Source organism: Abramis brama (genome assembly GCF_963993115.1).
Source record: "Abramis brama genome assembly, chromosome: 24".
In the NCBI taxonomy this organism is placed as follows: Eukaryota; Metazoa; Chordata; class Actinopteri; order Cypriniformes; family Leuciscidae; genus Abramis; species Abramis brama.
Genome location: NC_139986.1, coordinates 26,835,923 through 26,863,257, shown reverse-complemented (window position 1 = coordinate 26,863,257; position 27,335 = coordinate 26,835,923). Strand labels below are relative to the sequence as shown.

The window sequence follows — 27,335 nt, the reverse complement described above, 5'->3', positions numbered from 1 at the left end:
GTTTATGTGAGTGCACCTGTAGCAGCGATCAGTTAGTGGTGTTATGACTAGGCGCGGTGAATTGCCGAGATATTCGTATCCATATCTGATCACAGTGGTGATCATCCTCAACATGACCTCCCCGTCTTCCCAGAAATACCGCAACTGGGAAATCCACTGGAAATCATTCAGAGATGAAACGCCATCCTGAGCCAGCTTGCACACAACATCACGTGCTGCGTGGAACAAAGGGGCAAAAGTCATGAACTATATTAGACATCAGAGACCACACCTACGGAATATAGATGGGACCATTTGATGCATTCTGCAAACAAATACATTACCACTCAAAAGTTTGGAATAATTAAACAATTTTATGTTTTTGAAAGAAGTCTCTTATGCTCACCAAGGCTGCAGAAAAAAAACACAGTAATATTGTGAAGTAGTATTACAATTTAAAAGAATGGTTTTCTATATGAATATATTTTAAAATGTAATTTATTCCTGTGATCAAAGCTGAATTTTCAGCATCATTACTCCAGTCTTCAGTGTCACATGATCCTTCAGAAATCATTCTGATATGATGATTTGATGCTCAAGAAACATTTCTGATTATTATCAATGTTGGAAAAACGTTATATTTTTGTGGAAACCATGACACACTACCATTCAAAACTTTGGAGCAAGTAAGATTTAAAATAACAATAATATTCTTTTATTCAGCAAGGACGCATTAAGTTGATCAAAAGTGACAGAAATCTTTTGTAACATTATAAATGTCTTTCCTATTTCAAATAAGTGCTGTTCATTGAACTGGCCATGATAAAAATGGCATTTACCATGAACATCAATGACGATAAGAGCACCCAGAGTCATCCTGGCCCCACCTGGCAACTTCCCTCGTACCAGCTCAACTATATCAGCGATCTGAGCATTACTCTGCTCAACGTAAGCCTGAAACACATGCATAACAGAAATTTCACCAAAGAAAAGACCAGCAGCACTTAAAGGGATACTTCACTGATTAGCATTAAGCTTTGTATCAGTAGAAACCCGGTCGTATTTTCGGATGACCGTGCTTCCCTCCCTCATGTCCCCCTGAGACGAGAGATTTCTGTATTGTGTATCAGGAAAAAAAACTCAGATGACACAAAAATCGTCATTTAGCTCATCAGAGGCTTTTTTTGGCCAGAGGCGAGAGACTCCAGCCAGTAGGAAGAGCTCGTCCCGCATGTCTTCAACCCGCCCATAGGGGGATCTCACGATAAAACACCGTCTTTTCAGTTTTGAGTCGACTAGCAGCCTAGTCGTATCATTTCTGCCCTCTGGAACTGGTAGGCGTGGCTTGGGAGTGGCCTCGTAGGGCATCAAAGCAAGTGCATTCTGGGAGTTGCTGTCTTTCATCCACATGAGACAAAAATACATTTTCTGGCTTTTCTCAGTCTAGAAGGCACCCACTTCTAAAAAGAATTCACATTTCTACTACATAAATGACCCAATTTAAATACACATTCATCTTTCCAGCGGTGAAATATCCCTTTAATCAAATCTGCTCTGAATGCGTTTGTGTGCATGTGCTCACAGGAAGTGTGTTGTTCTGTATAGCATCAGATACTTCACTGGTCCAGAATATGCAGGACGCACAGATCACGACCTGACCGGGCCACAGCAGCACCCACTTCTTCCTTGGCATCTGAAACATGCAGAATCAAACACACATGATGCGCTGATCATATTATACATGTTTATAAGTCTTCGTGTGTGTCTATACCTCCGAGTACTGCTCCATTCCTTGCTTTATGACGTCTCTGATGCTCATCAGCATTGTGTTTTCAACCTGCAGAAGCCACTTCTCAACCATTCCCTAAAATTCACAGGAAACATATTACACATTTGCACAAAATCTCATGAAACTTTACATGAAAAGCTCATATTTACTCCAAAATCAAAATAAAGAAATAAGAATTTTATTTTGCATAAACAAAAGAAAATGTTTTTTGGTTTCTTGAGATTCTCCCCTTTTATTTGTCTCTCTGTCTGTACCTTGGCTTTAGCAGGGTAGATGGTTTCTATAAAGGGGACGATCTCTTTCTCTGAGCTGATCATTCCCGTGATCTCCAGGTCAGGGGTGAATTCTAGTTTAGCGATGCCCTCAAAACACTTCTTAAGATGAGGCTGAACACGCAGTGGATCCTTCGTCTCAGACAAGATCTCCAACATCTCATCATTAGATAAGAAGAAAAACCTATACAGTGAGAAATAAAGAGTACGAGAGAGGTGACTTATTTAGTGACTCTGAACATCAAACTGAGATACCTGATGGTGTTTTAACATCTTTAAGAGGTAGATCTGCAAGTTTAATCTCACCGAGGGAAGAAGAGTCTCTTTGTTTCCAGGTATGAGTTCAGACCCTGCTGTATTTCCTCCAGAAAGGTGTTGGACTCCTGAAGGCGACCCAGCATGTTAGGCTGCTCTGTGGCCACCAATACATGTGTGTCCTTTAACTGTTAAAAAATATTAAAAAAACACATGGCATGCTCAATAATGTACACTATCGGTCAAAAGTTTGGAATAATTATGTTTTCCATTTATTTATTCTCCATTTATTTAATCAAAAATACAGTAAAAACAGCAATATTGTGAAATATTATTACCATTTAAAAGGACTGTTTTCTATTTGAATATATTTAAAATATAATTTATTCCTGTGATCAAAGCTGAATTTTCAGCATCATTACTCCAGTCTTCAGTGTCACATGATCCTTCAGAAATCATTCTAATATGATGATTTGCTGCTCAATTATTATCTCATTAACCTTTGAGAGCTGTTGGAATGACAGTATTTACTACATATTAAAACTATGGATTTGGATATGGACATCTTCATGTGCTCTTTACTTGCTATTATTAAACCTAATGGTTGTCAGATACTGGTGCTGGTCATTAGCTTTATGTACTGTATAGTCGTATACAGTTACGGTAATAACAAATGCAATCACACACACCGCTTCAGCGACAATGTTTTTCCAGTAACTGTCTACGATGGCAAACTTGCGTCCATTCTCTGGCATCTGGGCGATGATGTCCTCTGAGCTGAAGATGGGCTCTAGATACATCCACATGCTTTGACACTGCAACATCGCATCCAATATATCCTGCATGCACTGCAACTTCTCCTCCCATGTCTAATGAGAGAGAAAGAACTATTTATCAAAAAAGTCGAGGGTCTTATTATTATTTTACAAGGTCATATTATTTACAGAGTCATACTGTAACATGCACAACTCAAAAACTTCCTCCCCAGTCCACCTAGAATTATTTTCATTGAAACTAAACTGCACAAGTTGTCATTGGCACTGTCGTTTCTCATTCCACAGAAGTCAGGTTATTTACATGTAGACTTCTTACAGGTACAAGAAATGGTCATGGAAACTTGTTTTGTGGCAAGAAATGCTTATGCTAATTCTATGCAGGTGAACGAGTTGTGAACCTTTGCGTCGGCCTCGATGGGTTTGATGAATGGAGACCCTCTCATAGTCTGAGTCTTGATGATGTGATCATCCAACAGCAGCTGAATATCATCGACCGCTGCTAAAACACTTGTACCCTTCACAAACAAATAACAATAATGTTGTTAAAATAAACAGTAGTTCAAAAATAAAAGCCAAATTTTTTTTTAATAATAATCATTTTAGTTTATCAGTAGTGATTCAGCCACTGAAACTGAAAGTTTTCATTTAGCCAAAAACCGAAACAATAAAGAATATTTTATAAAAATATAATTCATCAAATTTATTCAGTAATCAACACTGATATAAAAACAGTTTATAAACTTTTAAAATGCACATAAGGCAGTTTTATATCAGCTTTTTAATAATATAACTATGTTTCTACTCCAATTCGTCATTTAAACGGTGGCTCATGGCAGATTTATTCAAACATACATTAAATATGAATGAGAATAGGTTAAGTAAAATATAATGAATATGTAATATAGATAATTTATTTAACAAAATGCTACATTCATCATGCCACATTAAAGTGTATCATATAAAGTATGTTTTACCGTGTCCTTATACGGTAAAAACCCAAAGCAGAGCTCGGTCCACTCCCGTTTCATTTTCTCCAGAGACTTTTCCAGAGAGTATTCTTTACTGGCGGAAGCGCCAATTTCCTCCAGCCTGCAGACACACAGAGACACGACTCATAAAAGAGTGATCCTGACTAATTCTGATTGCATCAAGCAACATGGTTTCACACTAAAGATAATTTTTAAATGTCAAAGGTAAGCCTTACTGGTCAGAATATTTCGACAATCCGAGCTCCACCATCTTGATTAGTGGGGTGTCCTCGTCTGGTTTAACATCAAATCCCACTATATTACTTATCTGATATCAGCCAAAAAAATAAAAATTCACATCCATCAAACAGTGAGGAAATGCAACAATAATGGTAAATAAACAGTAGTTTGGCTACTAAAGCTATTTATTGTCATAAAGCAGAATTTAGCTAAATACAGCACTTTCGAAGAAAAAAATACATGAACTGTTCAAAGGAATCAAATGATTCAATGTCAAAAATGACTGAGTGCGTCAGTCACTAATAGAGAAAGTGAGTTTCACTAATAAATAAAGCGTTACGTATACTACTGTCGTACCATCTCCCAGTGTCTGTCCTTCAGGCCTGGATTGCAGATAGTTGTCAAAATAGGCAGGTGTTGTTTGAATTTGTCAATCTTTTTCTTGAAGTTCTCCGTGACACGTGCGGGAGCCGTCCGCGCTGAGAACGTCTTTGCAAGTTTATACATGGTGCGCCACATGTTTGCTAACTCCTCTGACACCGTTTCTGCGTTCATGTTTCGGAATGGACCTCGAGAGCAAACACAGAAGACTTATGAAAACACACACAACATTAAACATATACAGTCACATGCCAAACTGATTTAGATGCTTAATATATATCTTTGAGGTCCAGGAACAGTTGAGACACGATAGGAAAAACAACAGTTGAGAGTGAAAAACAACATCATCGACAGGACAAATGGATGTCTTTCTTTATTATACAAATGTTTGTCCAATCAGATGTACAATAATTCCAACAGGAAATATGACAGAATGTGTTTTACCATTCATCCACACTTCAGATTTGGTCAGAAAATTAAGCCCCGTGATCCACAGCTGGTCGTACGGCTGTTTCTTGGCCATTATTGTTTGTAAGATGGGAAACTGACTCTGTTCTTTGTCCAGCAAACTCTCTTCTTTATTAATCCCCTGAAATAAACACACATTTTTACATTTCATTTAATCAAAAAAAGATTTTTTTCGGGGGATTTATTCATAATCAGTCTTTCTCTTGTCTTGACTCATCTCCCATTTTTATAGTTATTTATTAATGTTTTTTCTGCATTGCATGTGACCCAGGTAGCTCTTGGAAAAGAGTGACAATATCAAACACAAACCTCTATCTCTTTGACAGTGGCTTCCATCCTGATGCTGATCTTATTGAGTTTCTCCACATTGTTCTTATTCTCATCCAAAGTCATCTTTTCTTTCATCTTAAAGATGTCCACCTCTTTGTCCAGACCCTTCAGCGTCTCCTCTAACTTCCCTATTCTGAGGATGAAACGTATGATAACGGCATGGTTTGTTTAAGCTGTGTAGGATGTGTGTGTGTGTGTGTGTTTGTGTGTGTGTGTGTGTGTGTGTGTGTGTGTGTGAGCGTGTCTGTGTCCGTGTTTAAGCACCTTTTCATCAGATTGATCTCAGCCTGATCTTTCTGATTGTTGAGTATATCCTTACTGAATTTAATCGATGACAGAATCTGCTCAGGCCAGTGGATCACAGTGCTGAACAACTTAATATCCTCCACTGTGAAGAAAGAAAGACTTAAGGAGTTAAAAAAATAAATAAATAAAGACCCAGACTGCCCCAAATGCAGAAGGCAAACACACACTGAGAGATTGTGAGTGAAAAGCAGGTTGAAATATTAGTAAAACTGTAATTGAGTAGTAAGTATTTGCATGCACAGATTACGCAGAGGAAGTTCACCTGGTAGGGTGGCATAGTCGAGTAGGAAGTCAAGTCTCTTGACAGCTTCCTCAATCTCAAGGCGGAGTCTGTGTACGGTGACTTCACTTGTGTGTTTCAGGTACTGGTTTAACTCCACCAGCTCCTCTGTGTTACTCAGCTTGCCCGTGATTCTGTCCGTAATCTCATCGTAACGACGGCAGATACTATTGTAGAATAATAAATACTATATGCTATAAATGGTATATGGTATAATAAAATACCTCATACAAACAATATGTGAAAATAGCTAATGAAACTGCTATCTAACAATCTCATTCCGTTTAAATAATGCGACATGTTTTTGAAGGCAACAGGAAGTTTAATAAGAAAAATAATGAAAATTGAGGCAAGTCACTACAGGTAAAACTATTGTTTTTTCAGGCATTGGTCAATTTTGATATTTTGAGATATTCTCCTTCCATAACTTGTCTTATTCAGACTACTGGAAAGAAAACATCCAAAATACACATTTAAGTGTTTATTTTATTACACTTCATCTATTTGCGTCTTTAGATTTTTAATTATAAATTATAGCTTTAAAGGCCATTTTCTTAAAATTAGTTTATTCTCAGTCAGAAATCTCACTTTAGAAGCACTTTCATTCACCAAACTTTACGGTTCAACTTCTATCTATATTCTGAAGGGTTTTACAGAGGGGTTCGTTCATATATCATTTGACTCATTTTTAGGGCTGTGAAACGATTAATCGCGATTAATCGCATCCAAAAGAACTGTGTGTGTACTGTGCATAATTATTGAATATATATAAATACACACACATGCATGTATATATTTAAGAAATATTTGCTTAAATATACTGTATATATATATATATATATATATATATATATATATACACACACATATGTATATGTATATATACAGTGCAATGCATAAGTGAATACACCCATGCTAAAGTTGACTAAAAAGAGGAATAAAAAATCATATTTTGGAAATTGAACTTAATGCCTTAATTTAAAAAATTAGGAAAAATCCAACCTTTAAGGACACCAATTTTCTTTGTGAATGAATAATGTATCGTAAATAAATAAATGTTCTTCCTTAAAATACATGGTGCATAAGTGAGTACACCCCTATGTTAAATTCCCATAGAGGCAGGCAGATTTTTATTTTAAAAAAATTTTTTTTAGGATACTATGCATCCTGATAAAGTTCCCTTGGCCTTTGGAATTAAAATAGCCCCACATCATCACATAGCCTTCACCATACCTAGAGATTGGCATGGGGTACTTTCCATAAGATCATCTCTCAATGCAAATCAAACTTTGCTTTTAGGCTAACTGAAATAAAATCATGCCAATCTCTAGGTATGGTGAAGGCTATGTGATGATGTGGGGCTATTTTAATTCCAAAGGCCAAGGGAACTTCATCAGGATGCATAGTATCCTAAAAAAAAATTAAAAAAAATACTTAAAAATAAAAATCTGCCTGCCTCTATGGGAATTTAACATAGGGGTGTACTCACTTATGCACCATGTATTTTAAGGAAGAACATTTATTTATTTACGATACATTATTCATTCACAAAGAAAATTGGTGTCCTTAAAGGTTGGATTTTTCCTAATTTTTTAAATTAAGGCATTAAGTTCAATTTCCAAAATATGATTTTTTATTCCTCTTTTTAGTCAACTTTAGCATGGGTGTATTCACTTATGCATTGCACTGTATATATATATATATATACATATACATATATATACACATATGTATATATATATATATATAATGTGTTATATATAAATATTTTATATATAAATAACACATTTTTCTTAAATATATACATATTTGTGCATGTGTGTGTATTTATATATACAAAATAATTATGCACAGTACACACACATATATTATGTAAACACAAACTTTTATTTTGGATGCGATTAATCGCGATTAATCGTTTCACAGCCCTAATTTATATTACACTTTATTTCTTAAAACATGGTGATAATGTATTTCTGGCTGTTGACAGTATTCTCTGAGTGATAAAAATAATTATCCACAATCCCCTCTGTAAAACCGAAACGAAACAAGAATTGTGAAGAACATTTCAGACTGTTTCCACCCACCTCTTGTTGAGTTCTCGGTTCTCCTCCATCACAAACGTGGTAAGAAGATCTATGAGATGCTCTGCCTTGTCGCACAGATCTTGGTTCAGGTTCACCGCATCCAGACAGAACAGGGACAGAGGGACTGTCACATGCAGTGATGCGATCTCCTTCCACACGTTCTGCACACCTGTGATTTTCTACAGGTCACGAAGTAGAAACATCTTGCTTTACAAGGAAGCATTTCACCCTTGTGTTGTCTATAAGGCTGCAATGCACACACTAGAAAAGCTACCTTAGTAAAGCCCTGCAGTGAGTGCTTGGATTTAAGGAAGTTCAGTATGTCTTGACGGTCCAGTGAATCAGTGTACCTCTTATACACATCCAGATACCTACACAAGCACAGACAAACTACAGTGTGATTCAATCATAATTTGAAGCTTTTCTACTAGAAAACATGCTCTCCGAATGATAGCGGACCTCTGGGGCCCAACGGTGTTCCTCTGAAAGATCTCTCTCGCTCGGTTCATGATGTCTGTCACCAGCGACTCGTTGGGACTCACTGAGTGCAGCATTAATGTTTCTCCGATCTCTGGGAAAAGTTTACCTTCCACCTGTAAGAAAAAAATCACTCAACTGTATTTCTGGTTTAAAAATGATGGTTTAAGTATGTACTAGGCTTAATTGTTTTCTGCCTTACACTGTGCCTAAACTCAGAAGCTTAATTAAAAGGGACAGTTAAACCAAAAATGAAAATTAAGTCATCAAGATTAATAAAAATACAACATAAAATACAACTCCTAGAAATCCAGTTGGAACTCCACTTGTCAGATGAGAGTTAGAATGACAGCTGACAGATGTGAACACGATAAACATGACGGATATATTCACCTCAGAGAAAAAAGCACATGGATTGTATTTCATGTGATGTGGCGTTATTATTAATCTTGATTTCTCAAAACTTGTGTGCTAATAGAGTCTCAAGAATGTGTGTTTTCCACCAAAACACTATCATATACCCCCAGAACACTTAGAATATACGGCACGTGTTGCATGGGATCATTCTATGATATTGATGCATAATTTTTTAAAGGTTGATGCTGTTTGCTATTCACTGCCTTTATATGGACAAGCATGAGCATGAGCATTTTTTTTTTAATTCTCCTTTTATGGTCCAAAAAAGAAAGAAAGGCATACAGCATTCAAGTTCAATTTTCATTGTTTGTGTAACATTATGACAAAGTGATTGTGTTTGTGTGCATATTCCAGAACCAAAAATAACTCTTACCAATGCAAGTAAAGATTGGGAGCCACTTTGCAGACATAATATGAGTAATGCAAATGAAAGTCATACCAATCCTCTCTACTAAAGAAAATATCCTTAAAAAATTTACACTATAGTATAACTACTTTAACAATAGAAATCATCAGGGGAGTCCTCTTTTTTGTTAAATAAAAGTGTATGTGTGTTTACCCGTGGTATGTTGTGGGCGCTGTTGATGATCTGTGTGAACGCTTGTTGTATGAGCTCCCAGCAGCTCTGCAGTGAAGGTTCGAATGCAATACTGGGGTCCTCGAGTCTCAACTTCACCAGTAACACTGGACGCTGTGTGTACTGCAGCTCATTAAAACACTCCCCAAAATCATTACCATCCTGCAAAAAAAAAAAACATTAAAAAATCTAACCAACCTCATACTTCGAAATGAGGTTTTTACCTTTTACCTCGAAAGGTAGTGTAAATACAGCAACAATTAGGCAAATGAACTGTACTTGGTAGAAGAAATGTTGGATTTATACTATTAAGAACTGTTTATTAATGAACGTAATTATTTATTAAAAAATTGTGACTGTTTTTTAAAAGCCATAATAGAGTGATATTTACAGTGGTAAAATAACTGTAAAATACACAATATACCAAATATAATAAATATACACAATAACTCTCAAAAAGCATGCATCTGGAAACAAACAGACGTGTACATATACACTCATAAATGCAAGCACATGCTCAGTAACTAGTATACTAACTAGCTGTATAATGTGAAGACAACATCAGCAGGACAAAACATATCAGTGGCTGTGGACCCTAATAATCTGACCGTAATCAGACTAGTAGCATAGTCGGAATAAAAATGTAAATTGGGCAAATCGCTGTCCCAACAGGCCTTGCTTCGGACTCAAGTTTTAGGTGCGGGAAGGGCTGTATTTATTGCTTGTTAAATATAAGCATCATGACATTATTTAGCATTCATGTAAACACCATGTACGAATTCATCAATCGGAGTGATTTTATTTTGAAACAAAAGGTGTCAATGTAAAGTAGTGTCACTGGTTTCAGTACCTGATGTAGCTGGAAAAACTGCAGCAGATCCTGCAGTGATGCGACCACCAGACTGCGCAGCTGCAGTGACATCAGTGCAGCCACACAGAAGAAGAGCTTCTGGGCCTTTACCGGGGCGATGCTTGCTTTCTTCGGCACCAGTGGCAACCACGAGTCTTTAAAGGTCACGAAAAGAGAAGCACAGCTGGGCAGCCAGCTACACAACACACACACACACACACACACACACACACACACACACACACACACACCAGAGGAAACAGGTGATATGTTATATGCAACTTTTATTATTTTGCTTTACCTTCATTTTTCTGCTTGGCTGTGAATCAAAATTCACTTCTCGAGTTGGTATGTTCATTATACCAGTTAACCAATTTGATTTATTTTCTGTGCTTAAGTGCAAGATATTCTCAACTGTCTTAATCTTCAAAAGTTAAAGTCATCATCTTATTGCATAAAATTTACATTTAAAATTCTGTAATATAAAAAAATGTTTTTGAGTGGTAAAATATGATGGGCAGAAAAAAAAGTCTCACACAAACCTATAATTAAGGCTTTAGAAACTAGAAACTTATATAGGCAAGGCAAGGCAAGGCAAGTTTATTTATATAGCACATTTCATACACAGTGGCAATTCAAAGTGCTTTACATAGAAGAAATTAAAATAATAAAAAGAAAGAAGAATAATTAAAATAATAAAAAGAAATAAGAATAATTAAAACAGTTAAAAAAAATAAGATACAGTGCAGTACAAACATTCGGACGAACAGTGGCACAGTGCTCATTCATTAAATGCATAGCTAAACAGAAGTGTTTTGAGTCTGGATTTGAATGTGACTACTGTAGGAGCACGTCTGATCTCCTCTGGAAGCTGGTTCCAGCTGCGGCTGGCATAATAGCTAAAAGCGGACTCGCCATGCTTAGAGTGAACCCTTGGTAATTCTAGCTGATATGATCCTAATGATCTGAGTGATCTGTTGGGTTTATATTCTGTGAGCATGTCTGCAATGTATTGAGGTCCTAGGCCATTAAATGATTTATATACCAGTAATAATACTTTAAAATCAATCCTAAATTTAACTGGGAGCCAGTGTAAAGACCTGAGGACTGGTGTGATGTGTTCATATTTTCTGGTTTTGCTCAGAATCCTGGCGGCAGCGTTCTGTATGAGCTGCAACTGTCTTATGGTCTTTTTGGGAAGGCCAGTGAGGAGTCCATTACAATAATCCACCCTGCTGGTGATGAAAGCATGAACAAGTTTCTCTAAGTCTTGTCTGGAAACAAAGCATCTAATTCTTGCAATATTTTTCAGATGATAGTATGCTGATTTAGTTATTGCTTTGACATGACTACTGAAACTAAGGTCTGACTCTAGTGTCACACCAAGATTCCTGACTTGATGTTTAGTTGTTTGACCCCTAGAGTGAAGGTATGCGTTCACCTTGAGAACTTCATCTTTGTTTCCAAATGCAATGACTTCAGTTTTGTCTTTGTTTAACTGAAGAAAGTTTTGACACATCCAACTGTTGACTTCATCAATGCATTGGCACAGGGAGTCAATGGGACTGTAATCGTTAGGCGATAGGGCTAAGTAGATCTGTGTGTCGTCTGCATAGCTGTGGTAAGCAATTTGGTTCTTTCTCATTATTTGGCTCATTGGGAGCATATACAGGTTGAACAGGAGTGGCGCAAGAATTGAGCCTTGAGGGACTCCGCATGTCATGGATGTCCACTCAGACTTATGATCTCCTATACTCACATAATAACCTCTCCCATCTAAGTATGACCTGAACCATTTTAGAACTGTCCCAGAAAGCCCCACCCAGTTTTCCAGCCTGTCAAGAAGTATGTTATGATCGACAGTGTCAAATATAGTACAGCAGTCAATCACCAACTTTACTTGTTATTGACTGATTCAGTATTGACTGAAATTCCCACTTCCTGCAGTATATCTTCTTAACACTTCACACTGACTGTTGCTGTAGAGCCACGGACACCCTGCGTGTTAAAGCAGGTCCAGATTGCTCTTTATTTCCCCATTGTTCAAACCCTCATTCAAAACTTTAAAAGCTTGTATTGTGTACGATTCTCTGGGTAGTTTGAGGAGACCATGGATACAGAGTTGAGAACAAAGGTAGCCAAGACGAAGAGAACTATTTAAACAACAACACACTCGCTGACCTTATTCAAATGTACATTTACCATAGTCCGGTAAATGTTCAGTATATCCCACGAGAGCATCAGGACATTGCTATGACTAATTGATAAAACAGACAAACATCAATAGTTTAATAGTTCATGTTACATTCTCTTATCTGTAAATGCAAATTTGTTTTGTTTAACTCCAAGTAACAAAGAGTAGAACTGAGTTGTTTCTGAATGATTCAGAGTGTTTGAATGAATGACTCAAAAGAAGAGTTGTTTCACCACTAAATGAATCAGTGTTTTTGAACAAAACAGTTGAGTCAATGATGAATGACTCACTCATAATGACAAGTCACTTGTTTGTTATTTTAGTATCATTAATATGCTATAATAATTTTTATTAGTTTGTACAATTTGAATGAAATTGGATTTTATTTTTATATTTTCTGTTTTCATTTCAATTTTAGTCATTTTGTTTTTTGTTTTTGTTATTTTAAAAATGTTTAAAATATTTTTCTATTCATTTTTATTTCATTTTAGTACTTCAAGTTAAACTAAAAAATGAGAAATGTTTTAGAAATAGTTTTAGTTTTAGTGAATGATAATAAACCGGGAATGAATCAGTGTTGATGAACAAATCGGTTGAACGAATGATTCAAATGACTCACTCGTAAAGGTAAGTCATTTGTTTGTTTGTTCCCGAACTCATTGAACGGGGCTGAATCAATGATTCAAATGGCTCGTAATTAGTCGCTACCTACTACAGTTTCAATGAAACCTGCAAAAAGAAACACTTAAAAATCTCAACCACTAACAACCAGACTAACAGTCTGTCTGGAACAAACACAGACAAGAGGAGTGATGCTGACTATGAAAAGTCCCAGTGCCCTTTTAGAACACTGCTCGACCAATCAGATTCAAGGAGCGGAACTAACTACTGTGTAGACCTTCTGTAGCCCCGCCCCTTTTCAGCGCTGCGCTCGTTGTCTTTTGTCTTCCGGTCTGTATTTTCACAGTGATCTTGCATATTTATGAATGAACGGCTCGTTTTAAAATCTTCCCGGTCTACTGACATTTGTAAAGACATCTGCTTTAAAGGGGTGATGAACTGAGAAATCAAATTTACCTTGAGCTTTTGACATATAAGAGGTCATCATACTATAAGAATATCCTGTAAGTTTCAGAACTGAAAACTTCCTTGTTAGTCCAATAAAAGCTGTTATTGACACCAGGCACAGAGAACGACAGGTTTTTCAAAGTGGGGATCTATGAGGTCAAAGGGTATCAAACCCCGCCTCCGCAGAAGAAGATCAACGCCTACTTCAACACTGCCGGTTTAGCCCCGCCCACCGATTCGTGCATTACATGAAACTCATTATAATATGCAAAACTGTTATCCAATCATAGCAGTGGGCGTTTACTTCCAAGTCTTCAATGCGGCACGCCCATAAAACTGAGTTTCAGGAGCAAGGCTCAAAACCAGGGTAGAAAATAGCCTATTACTTATTCATTTAGATGTTTTTGAATGTAAAAACCAAGCAAACGTCATAAGTTGACCTCAGACAACAATATAAAAAAAATGTAAAAGCCAGTTCATGACCCCTTTAAACATTACAATCCTCATGATAACTTTCGTTAACTTTACATTAAGTAAATCCACTTCAAAAGCGAATTACTCCTGGACAGCGATGCCATAGAAATATACAGAGCGACTGCAAAAACGGAAGTTGAAAGACAATATTCTAAAGATGGCTGCACCCTCGTTTCTCTGGTGCATAAGGTCTATAAAGTTCTATAATTACAGCTTCCTGGACGTCCAGCTCTTCCTTTGCGTGCTCAGAGATGTAATTATAGAGCTGGATTCAGGTGACTACAGTGACAGGTTTACAGAGAACATGAGAATGAAACCTACAGATATATCATATGTCTCTGTAAGACTTCTCAATCTGTACAGGTTCCATTACTGTCCACGGCAGGAAGTTACTTAAACCAGACCTCACAAAAAAACAGACTTCACTTGTTCAGAACAAATATTTACATACACACAAAGTCTCTTACGTGTTAAGCAGTTCATCTCTTGTGTTCTGACACTGTCGCCGCACCAGCTCCTCAAACTCCGCTGGTAAGAGCGGAAGATCGGCTGAGAGCAGGTCCTCCAAACGCACAAACCGCAGAGACGAGAAACTACAAATGAAACATAATAATTTTATAAATCATAAATGGGATCATAATGATTAGGACCATGATGGAGGGATCAGAGATGCCGACCTGCTCATCCAGAGATCCTGTATGTGGAGCAGCATAGGGTTCACAGTGTAGAGGTTCTCCGTCTGCCAGCTGTAAGCTTCCTGCAAGCTCACAGCCCAGGGCACTGGTGCACGAATTACACGGGACGTGAAAGGCCGGGGAACAGCAGAAATTGATAGACGCTCCCTCTCTGCTGGATCTAGCAGGATATAATCGACTGCAAAAAAAGAACGAGATTACAATTATAATTTACTCAAAGGGCCACACAAATGTGGAAATGACTCGCACTAAAAAGACAGTAACATAAATTAGATGGCAAAAAAATTCAATAAATGTCAACAAATTGGGAAGGAAATTAATATTTAGAAAGTCATATCTAGTCTTATCGCCCAGTGTAACAAAAAGAAATTATGTAGCGCACCATTATTTTATTTATGGTGCGCTACATAATTTCTTTTTAAAGAAATTGGGTACATTTTTTGAATTTGAGATTTATACATCACCCGAAAGCTGAATAAATAAGCTTTCCATTGATGTATGGTTTGTTTATAAATAACAATATTTGGCAGAGATGCAACTATTTGAAAATCTGGAATCTGAGGGTGCAAAAAAAATCGAAACATTGAGAAACAAAATCGCCTTTAAAGTTGTCCATTTATGTTCGTGATTGTGCTGCATTCGCTCACAAAAAGAAATGTTTTATATATTTACGATAGAAAATTTACAAAATATTTTCAAGGAACATGATCTACTTAGCTCAAACAGTAGAGCGTTGGCGCTTGCAACGCCAATGTCATGGGTTCAATTCCCAGGGAAAGCAAGAACTGATAAGAATGTAAATGTGTACCTTGAAATGCAATGTAAGTCGCTTTAGATAAAAGCGTCTGCCAAATGCATAAATGTAAATGTAAACTTAATATCCTTATGATTTTTGGCAAAAAAGAAAAATCAATAATTTTGACCCATACAATGTATTGTTGGCTATTTCCACAGATATACCTGTGCGACATATGACTGGTTTTGTGATCCAGGGTCACACATATATATATATATATATTTGTTTAATTTTTTTTTATAGTACTTGTTTACTGTCATTAATATACCTGCTGAACTGTACATCATCTACTCTAGATGGTGTCGTGTGTCATACCGATGCTCTTGCGGAGGCTGAACTCATAGTCTCTCTGGACCTCCTCCAGGAGATCCTCCTGCATCCTCTGCATCTTCTGCTCATCCTCTTGGAAACGGCTGGGTACCAGCTTCAGGATAGCGCTGATCTGCTCTGGCGGGTGGGGGGCCAACATGTGGCCGTAAATACCCTCAGTGATATAGTACAAATACCTCTGAGAGAGAAAGAGAGGAGAAAGAATATAAACTGATAGATGGATGCAAGAGAACCAGTTCTTATTTAAAACCATTTAAAAAAAATAATTTAGATATTATTTATCTATAGTGGTGTATTAAAATGAGGAGGCATTTTTTTATCTACTGTATCGTATATCAAATGTAAATTTATGTTCGTTACACTTACAGCAATTTTCCTGGTTAAATAAACATTACATAAAAAAGAGAGACCAAATACAATTCTCTTTTGAATTTTTTTGCAATAACTATATAATGTTCTATTTATTAAAGTTAGTGTTTTTAGGCATTTTTACATTTATTCCAAAATAATAACTTAAGGCAGTAACAATTTAAACTATATATATATTATTTGTGAACTAATGTTCAGCTTTTATTTTCAGCAGTCCTCAAGCTTGTACACACTGGTCGTCACAGACACAAAGATGTACCTTTAATTTGCCCAAGCTGATTGCTCAATAAACCCGTTATTGAAGTTTTTATGTCATTAGTGGTAAAAAAGCACAACTCAATTAATTACTAAAAAAATGTTCCTTCACAAGCACTATGTGACCCTGGATCACGTCACCAGTCACGAGTCGCACGGGTATATTTGTGGCAATAGCCAAAAATACATTGTATGGGTCAAAATTATCGATTTTTCTTTTATGCCAAAAATCATTAGGATATTAAGTAAAGATCATATTCCATGAAGATATTTTGTAAATTTCCTATCATAAATATATAAAACATTTATTTTTGTGAGTGAATGCAGCACAATCACGAACATAAATGAACAACTTTAAAGGAGATTTTCTCAATGTTTAGATTTTTTTGCATCCTCAGATTCCAGATTTTCAATAGTTGTATCTCAGCCAAATATTGTTATTTATAAACAAACCATACATCAATGGGAAGCTTATTTATTCAGCTTTCGGGTGATGTATAAATCTCAATTTCAAAAAATGTACCCATGTGGCTGGTTTTGTGGTCCAGGGTCACATATATAGTTTTATGCTTCAACAGCTAGACAACCAAAGAGTTACAATGTGTAGCTTTAAGGAACTGGAATCGTTCAGAAGAATAAAAGTGTGTTTTAAAAACATCAATATAGCTTGGGTGGATGTTGCTAATACTGACCTCTAAGTCTCTCTCTGTGGGTTCAATCTGGTCCCTTTGACTTTGTTTCTCTTCATGCCGAATGATTTCAAGCTGCTGGTTCGGTGTCAAAGGGCGACTTCTAAGAATGATGGCATTTTGTTCATTAATGTTAAAAAGATGGTTCCTGGTGTAAATATTACAGTAAATACACACATATGCTCTAAATCTCTGCTTTAAAGTGTCGGCTGTGTGAGAGAGAGAGAGAACGTTTACCTCTGTGCTCGGGTCGGACGTTGTCGCCTCCTCACAACCGGAGCGTCACTGCAGACTTGAATGTGAAGTTAAGATGGGACTCACTTAAAGTGTGTGTGTACAATTTGAAATAATTATTTAATATTTTTGAAAGAAGGCTGTATTTATTTGATCATAAATACAGTAATATTGTGAAAAATATTATTACAATTTAAAATAACTGTATTGTATTTTAATACTGTATTTCAAAATGTAATTTATTCCTGTGATCAAAGCTGAATTTTCAGCATCATTACTCCAGTCTTCAGTGTCACATGATCCTTCAGAAATGCTGCTCAATTACTAGTATTACTCGATTATGAATAATGGTTCTTAATATTATCAGTAGTAGTTGAATTTTTGTTTTGCTGCTTAATATTTTTGTGGAAACCTTTTTTTCAGGGTTCTTTGATGAATAGAAATTTCAATGAACAGCATTTATTTGAAAGAGAAATCTTTTGTAACATGAAAAATATATTTTCAAATTTAATATATCACTTTTGTTCAATTTAATCCATCCTTGCTGAATCAAAGTATTATTATTTTTTAGGGCGATACAAAAATGCAGCAATATGTATCGTGGATAGTGACAATATTATTGTGTATAGTTCAGGAAAAAATTCAAGTTTTCAGAGTTTTAGTCGGTACTACATTAAACTGTTTATAATGTTGAATATAATGTATAATAATGCAATGGGGGAATATTTGTGGGCCCTGATAATGCCAAATGTTACCAGTAAAAAGTGGCCTACATTATTTTAAATATTATTCGTCTAAAATAATTCTGTATTTTCAGCTTCAGAATCATGAATATTTTTATTCTGGTGTCTCTATTGTCCTGTGCATTGGGTTATCAGCACCAAGTCCAAGCCTTTTCATTTACACACACAATGTTAAATCAAATTTAGCATTTTAATCAACAGTAAATTTGTTGTTAACCATTTACCATATGTCTTGGAGTATCGCAATAAAATCGTATCAGTATAGTATTGTGATATGTATCGAATTGTGACAAGGATATAATAACTGATAATAATAATAAATGTTTCTTGAGCATCAAATCATGATTTCTAAAGGTTCATGTGACACTGAAGACTGGAGTGATGATACTGAAAATTATTTGATCACAGGAATAAATTACATTTTACTATACATTACAATAGAAAACAATTCTTTGAAAAATTCCAATAATAATTCACAATATAACTGTGTAAAAATAGTTTTTTTGAATAAATAAATGCAGCCTTGCTGAGCATTAGAGACATATTTCAAAAACATAAAAAAATAGCAATTATTCCAAACTTTTGACATGTAGTGTTTATGCATATTTAATCATAATTGAGTGTGTGTAAGTCTATGAAAGATGTTTGTTAAGGATACATGCAGCTGGAGGACACTGAAGCGAGTGACGTCTGCGGTGCAGATGTTGGATTTTCAGGTTTTGTCCTCTCAGGCTGTAGTTGTTCCCAATGGACTCGCAGGGAGTTCTGTGGTGCCGCAGCTCCTTGTAGGGAACCGCAAGCGTCCGAGAGTGATTCTGCAGGATGGGCGGGTATTGGCTGTTAAGGAGATAAATCTGTAAGAGAACAGAGGGCAAATCAGGATGAGTGGAAAAACATCCAGAAAAGATCAAATCAAATTGAGATTGTCATGTAGACACTGAGACACACACACCTGATATAGGTCAGAGGGATTCTGGGATGCGGCGGGATGGGGCTGCAGCCTCCCAGTGCATCCAACATCATGACTCGAGTTAGCATTCATCTAAGAGGAAAACAAGTACACTAAAACACTTTAAAGCACACATTTTGATCAAACACCGGCTTCATTCTGAGGCATGGTGTCAATGTGTTTCAGAGTATGCAGTATAAAACACAGTACAATGTGTTTTACACACTACACAAACACTTAGACACAAACACTGACAAAATGCTGTCTAGATAGGCAGCGTAACTTAACTTACTATGATGGCCAGAAATGCTGTCTAGGCAACTAACTTAACGTTACTAGCTTTTGAGACACCGACAAGTTTAAATGTCTTGACTGCCGATACAAGACAAGTACGTTAAAACCCCACTTTGTAAGTTATCAACAAGTCTGAAAACTTTAAATAGTGACTGACAAACTTCAGTAATGCTCACTCTTATTTAACGGACAATTTCAATACGGTTTCGTTTCATCAACAAAATGTTTTTCTCCACATTCACGTCTTTTTAAACGGTTACAATGGTCTTACCTTTAGACATTCCTCATATAATCCGACATAATCGCATCCAGAGAAATATACATTTATTTGACCAGATCAAAGCGCCTCACGGCCGTTAATCGCGCACGAGCGGCTCGCTAATGAATTGAGCGCTTTCTGTCTGTCACCGGTTGTCAATATAAATGTTTGTTCACGCGCTGTACATGGTGACAGCCCGCTATAGTTACACTATCATCAGTAAACCATAGGTTTGCGTAAAATAATACATTACTAGTAAACAAAAAAGGGAATATTTATAAAATCATAAGTTACAGCCATTAAAACAACTGTCAATAGTTTTCAAATAATAATATTACACAGTGCTTCATTGTAGTTGTAATGCCACACTGTGAACACACTGTGTCGCTGTTTCACCGATCGTCACTGAGCAGTAAAACATTGGTCATTTGTAATGTCATTTTGTTCACTACACAGAAATAAAATAATACTAACTTTATTTCATTGGAAGAAAGATGAATATAAAAGTATTTGGAGAGGACGCCTGTGGGGAGTTTGAGCCCCTTTATAAAATAAAGTAACTATAAGGGACCTCTCTCCTTGTCCTGATTTAGATCTAATTATAGACATCTTTAACCAGCAGAAACAATGCACTTTTTTAGCACGTTGTATTATATATATATATATATAATGCACTCTCTCACACTCTCTTTATATGTGTATGTGTGTGTGTGTTTTGAGGTCACGCTGTTAAACTCTCAGAATAAATAAGCACAGAACTGGCAAAGGACCTGAGAGCGGACAAGAACCATTCATCACCAGACCTCTATACAGAGGCAGAGCAATCACCTATAGTAAAGTCTGCCTTACTTAAGAGAGAGAAGGCCAGGTAAATCCAACTGTCCCGTCCGATATTCCAGTTTCTGTCCTCTTAGCAGTAATTCTTTATTCCCCTGCATTCAGCTGAAGAACACTTGTGCACAAAGACATCTTTCTTTACATACTTTCACTAACGCACAAGGTCATCAGTAGAAGTGATCAGACACTAGTGAGTGATCCAGCACACGCAGATCAACTAACTCCAGCGCTGTCAGCATCAAATAAACATGACTTCTGTGTTTACTGCTTTCAGATGTCTAAACAAGGACACAGTCTAGCTCTACAACTAGATTACAGACTGACACTGGACTAGATTACACCAGAGATTACACTGGATCACACATGCCGATCAAGACCACAATGAGCCTGACATTCTGGAACAAACAAGTCCGTCAGAATTACACTACCGCTCAAAAAGTTTGGAATAATTAACGATTTTTTAATGTTTTTGAAATAAGTCTCTTATGTTCACCAAGGCTGCATTTATTTGATAAAAGGTACAGTAAAAATAGCAATACTGTGAAAAATTATGAACATTTTAAATAACTGTTTTTTATGTGAGTATATTTTAAAATGTAATTTATTACTGTGATGCCAAGCTGAATTTTCAGCATCATTACTCTAGTCTTCAGTGTCACATGATCCTTCAGAATTAATGTTTCTTGAACAGCAAATCATCATATTAGAATGATTTCTGAAGGATCATGTGACACTGAAGACTGGAGTAATGATGCTGAAAATTCAGCTTTGATCACAGGAATAAATTACACTTTAAAATATATTACAATAGAAAACAGTCATTTCAAATCATAAAAATATTTCACAATATTACAGTTTTTACAGTATGTATTTGATGCAGCATTGGTGAACACAAGAAACTCTCTTTCAAAAACATTTAAAAATCTTACCGACCCCAAACATCTAAGTGATAGTGTACGTGCAATAAAGTCTAAATAATTGGCAAAACTGTGGTCATTATAATGCATGGTATATGAAAACTCACAACAAAGCATCGGATGCATGAACTATGGAACTTTTCCTACACAAAATAACATTCAGCACATCCTTAAAGTCCAATTGAAACCATTTGAATGTCATCAAGAGATGTTAATATGAGTGAAAGACAATATGCATACGAATAATACGAATATGCAAGACAAAAAATGTAGGATGATTTAATATGTTGGGAATACATAGGGGTTGAAAAATAGGAGGGATTTGAAAAAAAAGTTGTTTCAGAGGCAGAGCAAGTATAAAGATTAACATTTTGTGCTTTAGAAAAATGTGCAACACATAATTGTGCACAATAAGACCAGTAACATGCAAGAAAGACCCATCAAGCTGTCATTTCACATTCTCACAGCTCATCTAGAGCTTATATCACATCACAGCTAAACCCAGATTTCTGTATATAACCTGTTAAAACGTAATATTTCGTGCATGGAACTTGATAACGCATCAGTTCTGGAAATAGAAATGGTTACGAGTGGGAGAGACTGAGCTAGAGAGAGAGAGAGAGAGAGAGACAGCATGTAATTAGATGACTAAAGACTTAATTGTCTTTCATCTATAAAGACATTTAGAACACTCTGCTGTTCTAGCATGCAAATACAAAAAGACACATTCCCTCGCTCGCTCTCTCTCATCTCTTTTCATGAAGTCAGCGAATCAGACACTCATTGTAACCGCGATACACTAATAGCTTTAAGTGATTTCTTAACTGCTCTCTCAGGACAGATCCCTCCAGAGCCATTACACTGGTTCAGACTATATGCATCCGTGTGTATTTGAGAGATATTTAGACTTTAATCGCTTTATTGTAGAGGTACACTTTCATCCCAAAACTGAAAGTTTGCAGTCTTTTTTTACTCACCGTCATGTTGTTTCAAACCCGCATGACTTTTGTTTTCATCTGTGGAACATAAAACAAGACATTTTAAGGAATTTTTATGCTGCTCCTAAAAGTACGGTAAAAAAAACTTCCATAAAAAGTAGTTTCACAGAAGACAGAAAGTCATAGAGGTGAATGACAAAAGAATAGTGCAGTTAAACTTGTTTTCTAAGACGGCGAAACAGTCAATAATAACTGGTTTGGTCATGTAACGTACAGTTCGGAAACAATGTTTTTTAAGGGAAAAACTCAATGTAATATATAAGTGATTTCCCACTTTACCAGAGGCTTTTGTATTTTTCCCAAGCATTTTTTCTTCCATAGCGATGAGATCATCAAGATGAAATATTACTTGTCATTATGAATAATGCAATGATGAATCAAAATATTGTCATTGAATGAAGTATATAATACCACAATGTTTTCTTGCAAAACATTTAAATCAGTGTTATTTTAGTATCATTGAGATACTATTATAGTTTTTAATGTTTATTTTTATGTTCAGTTTTCATTTTATTTTTTTTGTTCAAGTTTTAGTAATTTTGTTGTGTTTTCGTCATTTTTATTTTCATTAATATTTATTTCAGTTTTAGTTATTTTAGTACATCAAGTTAAACTAAATGAAAAAGAGAAACGTTTGGCAACTAGCTGAAATAAAATAAATTGATTTTTTATAGATTTTTTTAACATTTATTTTATTTCAAGTAACAACATTTATTTATAATTTAATTTTAGTTTTAGCAAGGATGCGTTAAATTGATCAAAAGTGACAATAAAGACATTTATAATGTTACAAAATATTTATATTTCAAATAAATGCTGTTCTTATGAGATTTCTAATACTCAAAGAATCCTGAAAAAAATATTTTACAGTTTCCACAAAAATATGAAGCAGCAGAACTGTATTCAACACTGATAATAATCAGAAATGTTTTCTTGAGCATCAAATCATCATATTAGAATGATTTCTGAAGGATCATGTGACACCGAAGACTGGAGTAATGATGCTGAAAATTTAGCTTTGTCATTTTTTTGTGTGCAAAATTATAACAATATTTGTCAACATCACTGTTTTTATTGTATATCTGATTAAATAAACACGGCCTCTGAGACTTCTGACCCCAAACTTTCAAACCTACATTAATAAGTAATTTGGAGAATGTATATCTAAAGAGAAATGAACGTGACCACCCGAGTCTTGCTTCAGATGCAGAGGTCTCGAGTTCAAATCCCAGACAAGCCCACAATTACGTTCCACTTGAGCTCAGCGGAGCAGGGCCCGCAAAGAGTGAAGCAAGCACTCTGTAGTCTGCAGTTTCACACAGACTTTAGTTCAGAACCGGCACATTCACCAGTAACTTGATAATGACATGAAATATTAACACGCCCACATACCCCGTCCCGTCCCGTCCCCCCAACACAAACACACACACACACACACACACATTGAATATTAATGCAGCATCCTTTTCTTGCAGATTGATTGTAAACATGCATGTCGTGTATGACACATGATCTTCCCTACTGAGACATGATGGTTTTCTTCAAGTTGAAAACTGTTGTTTCTATCTCTCTCTCTCTCTCTCTCTCTGAGCTCACTTGTGGTCGCAGAGTAAATTTAAGTAGTGATACATGGTAAGTGCTTTCCGTTAATTACGGCTGCGTGTGTGTGTACGAGCGATGGAAAACTCATTAATGGGGCTGTTAATATTTGATGTGGGTTCTGGCGGTTTGGTTTACGGGCCGAGTGGGTCGCTGTGGTGATGAGGAGGGTGAGAAAGGGATGCCGTCGCCGTGGTCGCCCAGTGAAAGTGAGAGAGGGGTGAAACAGAGGAGATGATCAGAGGTGCAGCGGTTTCATTAAGAGAGAAATGGAAAAACGCATCTGTGGCCAGATAAATGCACGTGTGTGTGTGTGTGTGTGTGTTTGGCTATCCTTGTGAGGACATTTTACTGGTCCTCACTAGTTAAAAAGGCTTATAAATCAGCCAAAACATAATTAAATCTAGTGTTCTGCACATGTTTCTGTGATTTGGGTTAGGCCATAGAAAATATCATTAACCTGATATCAAATCAATGGAAGTCTATGCAATATCCTCACCAATATACGGTAGTGAAACAAATGTGCGAGTGTTTGTTCTATACAAAATCATTTTATACTTACAAAGCATAGATTTTCATGTCTAATATGTAGCCTATGAAGCAATAAAATCATTTCAGGTCAATATTTAATGTGCAGTCCCTGTACATTTATTTTGTAAGTAGCTGTAAAAAAAAAAAAAAAATATATATATATATATATATATATATATATATATATATATATATATATATATATATAAATATATATATATATATATATATATATATATATATATATATATATATATATATATATATATATACACACACATCTAGTTATAATTGCAAAATTAACCATAGATTCACTAGCAGACTGACTGACTGTTCTGTATCATATATAGAAATCTATATTTGATAATCAATATAAACTACCGTTCAGAAGCTTGGGGTTAGATATTTAATGTTTTTGTATTTAATGTTTACAGTAAAAACAGTGAAATATTATTGCTATTCAAAATAGCTGTTTTCTATGTGAATATATAGTGAAATGTAATTTATTCCTGTGATCAAAGCTGAATTTTCAGCATCATTACTCACTGTGATGGGAGTAAACTGTTGTGCTCATCAATATTTTGTGGAAACTGTTATACTGTTTTTAAGGATTCTTTGATGAATTGAAAGTAAAAAAAAAAACATTTTTTATAAATGTCTTTACAGTCACTTTTGATCAATTTAATGCGCTAGACAGACAGACAGGCAGATAGACAGATGAAATATGTAAATAGCATTTTATATATATATATGTTAATCAGTACTATGATATGAACCATGGCATTACCATCTGATACCAGTACACTTTTGTCTCGTGTTCTTTTTCCAAATAACATTAATTATGTCCAAATTGGATTTGTTAATTAAAGTTTCTCTCCCAGAAGAAATCCCACAAGCCCCGGCATTTCTGCTCATTAGTTTCCCTCCTGAAACAGACACTCATTCCACTCATTCAGGCAAAGGTCAGGAGGTCACAAGAGTCATTAATGCTAAAAGAAAAGGGAAAGGTCTCCTTACGCAGAGCGTGACCTCTGACGGCGGCCCGTCCTGTCCTCATGCTGCCTGAAATACAAGAATCACTCAGCCCTTGACCTTGACACACACACACACACACACTTTAAGAGCTGTCAACCCTGTAAAACTCTACACTGATAATAAAAGAGTGCGAGAGAGAAATCGAGAGAGAGAGTTAAAGGTCTTTAAAAGCTCGCAGCGCTCCTGGTTTCCTCTCGGGAACGACAGTCCTAATGCAGAATGACTGCACTCTTTCTGTAAAGGAACGACAGACGCACAGAATGAAAGAGGAGCCGTCTGATGCTGAGTTATAGTGACTTGAGTAAAAGACAGAAAGAAAAAGAAATTTTCATACAATCTTAATACAGCTCAATAGAAAGGTTACTCGTTTCTGGAAACGCTAAGGCTAAAGTTAGCGATTAGATCATCTATGCAGTGTCCAACTAAAAGTTAATAAAACAAACATTTAGTCAAATTACTAATAGAACATATGTAAAGTTTGCGTGTTTGTTGACCAGTTAACTCCCATATAAAGTTGCTAATTTAAAGTTTCTTTCTTCTGCTGAACACAGAAGATGATATTTTGAAGAATGTCAGTAACCAAACAGTTGATGGGCCTCATTGACTTCCATAGTACTTTTTCCCCAATATTCCCACATTCAGCAGAAGAAAGAAAGTCATACAGGGTTGGAACAACTTGAGGGTGTGTAAGTGATGACAGAATATTCATTTTTGGGTGAACTATCCCTTTAACACACATCCATATGTAAATATGCTTACCCCAGATTCACCGGATTGGTCCATCGTTTTCAGAACTATTTTTAGATTGACACTGCATTTTAAAAACACAGTACTCTGAAAAGAGACAAACCTTTGGATATCTTCAGCCCCAACGTCATGCTTCATTAGAAAAACAGGAAAGAAAACCATTTGTTAGTATGAGACTGATGTAATAAAACAACAAATAAATAAATAAATAGCTTACCAATTCATCCATCTGCAACCAGTTTTTCGTCTTCCATTTGTGTGAGGGATATGTGTGATGTACTCTCTAAAGCGCTTTTATATTTTATATGGAGCAAAACCCCAGAAGTTCCTGCACCTAGAAAATTAGGAAGAATTAAACTTTACAGATTTACAACAAACAACACACATTTCTACTGAAAATGTGTTTTAAACCCTAAATTGCTGCACAGCCTACCATTGTAAGTGCACGAGTCAATGTAAATGTCTGCGGTAATCGATAAAACATTCACTCAAAAAAATAAGCTGTTGAACGAACTTGATTAAATTAAGGAAAACTTTTCATCGAAAATGAATGACATTTTTCCAACAAAATCTAATTTGTTTGAAATGATTTATTGTAATCTTGTTGTATGAACTTAAATTAATTTAGTCATTCCTGCTAGATAAAGTTTTGTCAGGCTGACTACATTTAATTTTTGCCCTGCCTAAAATCGCCAACGACATAATTTAAGCTAATTTGACTCTACAGTTATTTCCAATGATAGAAGCAACTAGTGTTCAATAAAATTAAAACCACTTTTTACAGAGTAAAATTGAATATTATTTATGCAGGTTTAATGCATGTATAGTGTATACTGAGTGCCCACAGTCCTAAGCTAAACACAGTCGCCA

The 27,335-nt window shown here is 35.8% G+C and overlaps 1 protein-coding gene across 1 annotated transcript in view; it reads right to left on the bottom strand.

The window, feature by feature from the left end:
* The window catches only part of dnah3 (dynein axonemal heavy chain 3), a gene marked incomplete at its 5' end in the record, with an annotated part of 46,894 nt that extends 24,356 nt beyond the window's left edge, over positions 1 to 22,538 (bottom strand). The window contains 27 exons of the mRNA XM_084102067.1: positions 17 to 215; positions 819 to 933; positions 1,562 to 1,672; positions 1,751 to 1,843; positions 2,023 to 2,224; positions 2,347 to 2,483; positions 2,985 to 3,164; positions 3,470 to 3,586; positions 4,046 to 4,160; positions 4,276 to 4,367; positions 4,637 to 4,848; positions 5,105 to 5,249; positions 5,438 to 5,591; positions 5,723 to 5,846; positions 6,027 to 6,211; positions 8,132 to 8,310; positions 8,406 to 8,502; positions 8,591 to 8,724; positions 9,585 to 9,764; positions 10,453 to 10,648; positions 14,656 to 14,781; positions 14,866 to 15,061; positions 15,995 to 16,187; positions 17,326 to 17,425; positions 18,975 to 19,153; positions 19,252 to 19,341; positions 22,533 to 22,538. Of these exons, the coding sequence (XP_083958193.1) occupies positions 17 to 215; positions 819 to 933; positions 1,562 to 1,672; positions 1,751 to 1,843; positions 2,023 to 2,224; positions 2,347 to 2,483; positions 2,985 to 3,164; positions 3,470 to 3,586; positions 4,046 to 4,160; positions 4,276 to 4,367; positions 4,637 to 4,848; positions 5,105 to 5,249; positions 5,438 to 5,591; positions 5,723 to 5,846; positions 6,027 to 6,211; positions 8,132 to 8,310; positions 8,406 to 8,502; positions 8,591 to 8,724; positions 9,585 to 9,764; positions 10,453 to 10,648; positions 14,656 to 14,781; positions 14,866 to 15,061; positions 15,995 to 16,187; positions 17,326 to 17,425; positions 18,975 to 19,153; positions 19,252 to 19,341; positions 22,533 to 22,538 (3,857 nt within the window). The remainder of the gene's footprint in view (positions 1 to 16; positions 216 to 818; positions 934 to 1,561; positions 1,673 to 1,750; positions 1,844 to 2,022; positions 2,225 to 2,346; positions 2,484 to 2,984; positions 3,165 to 3,469; positions 3,587 to 4,045; positions 4,161 to 4,275; positions 4,368 to 4,636; positions 4,849 to 5,104; positions 5,250 to 5,437; positions 5,592 to 5,722; positions 5,847 to 6,026; positions 6,212 to 8,131; positions 8,311 to 8,405; positions 8,503 to 8,590; positions 8,725 to 9,584; positions 9,765 to 10,452; positions 10,649 to 14,655; positions 14,782 to 14,865; positions 15,062 to 15,994; positions 16,188 to 17,325; positions 17,426 to 18,974; positions 19,154 to 19,251; positions 19,342 to 22,532) is intronic.
* Between the last annotated feature and the right edge of the window lie 4,797 nt (positions 22,539 to 27,335).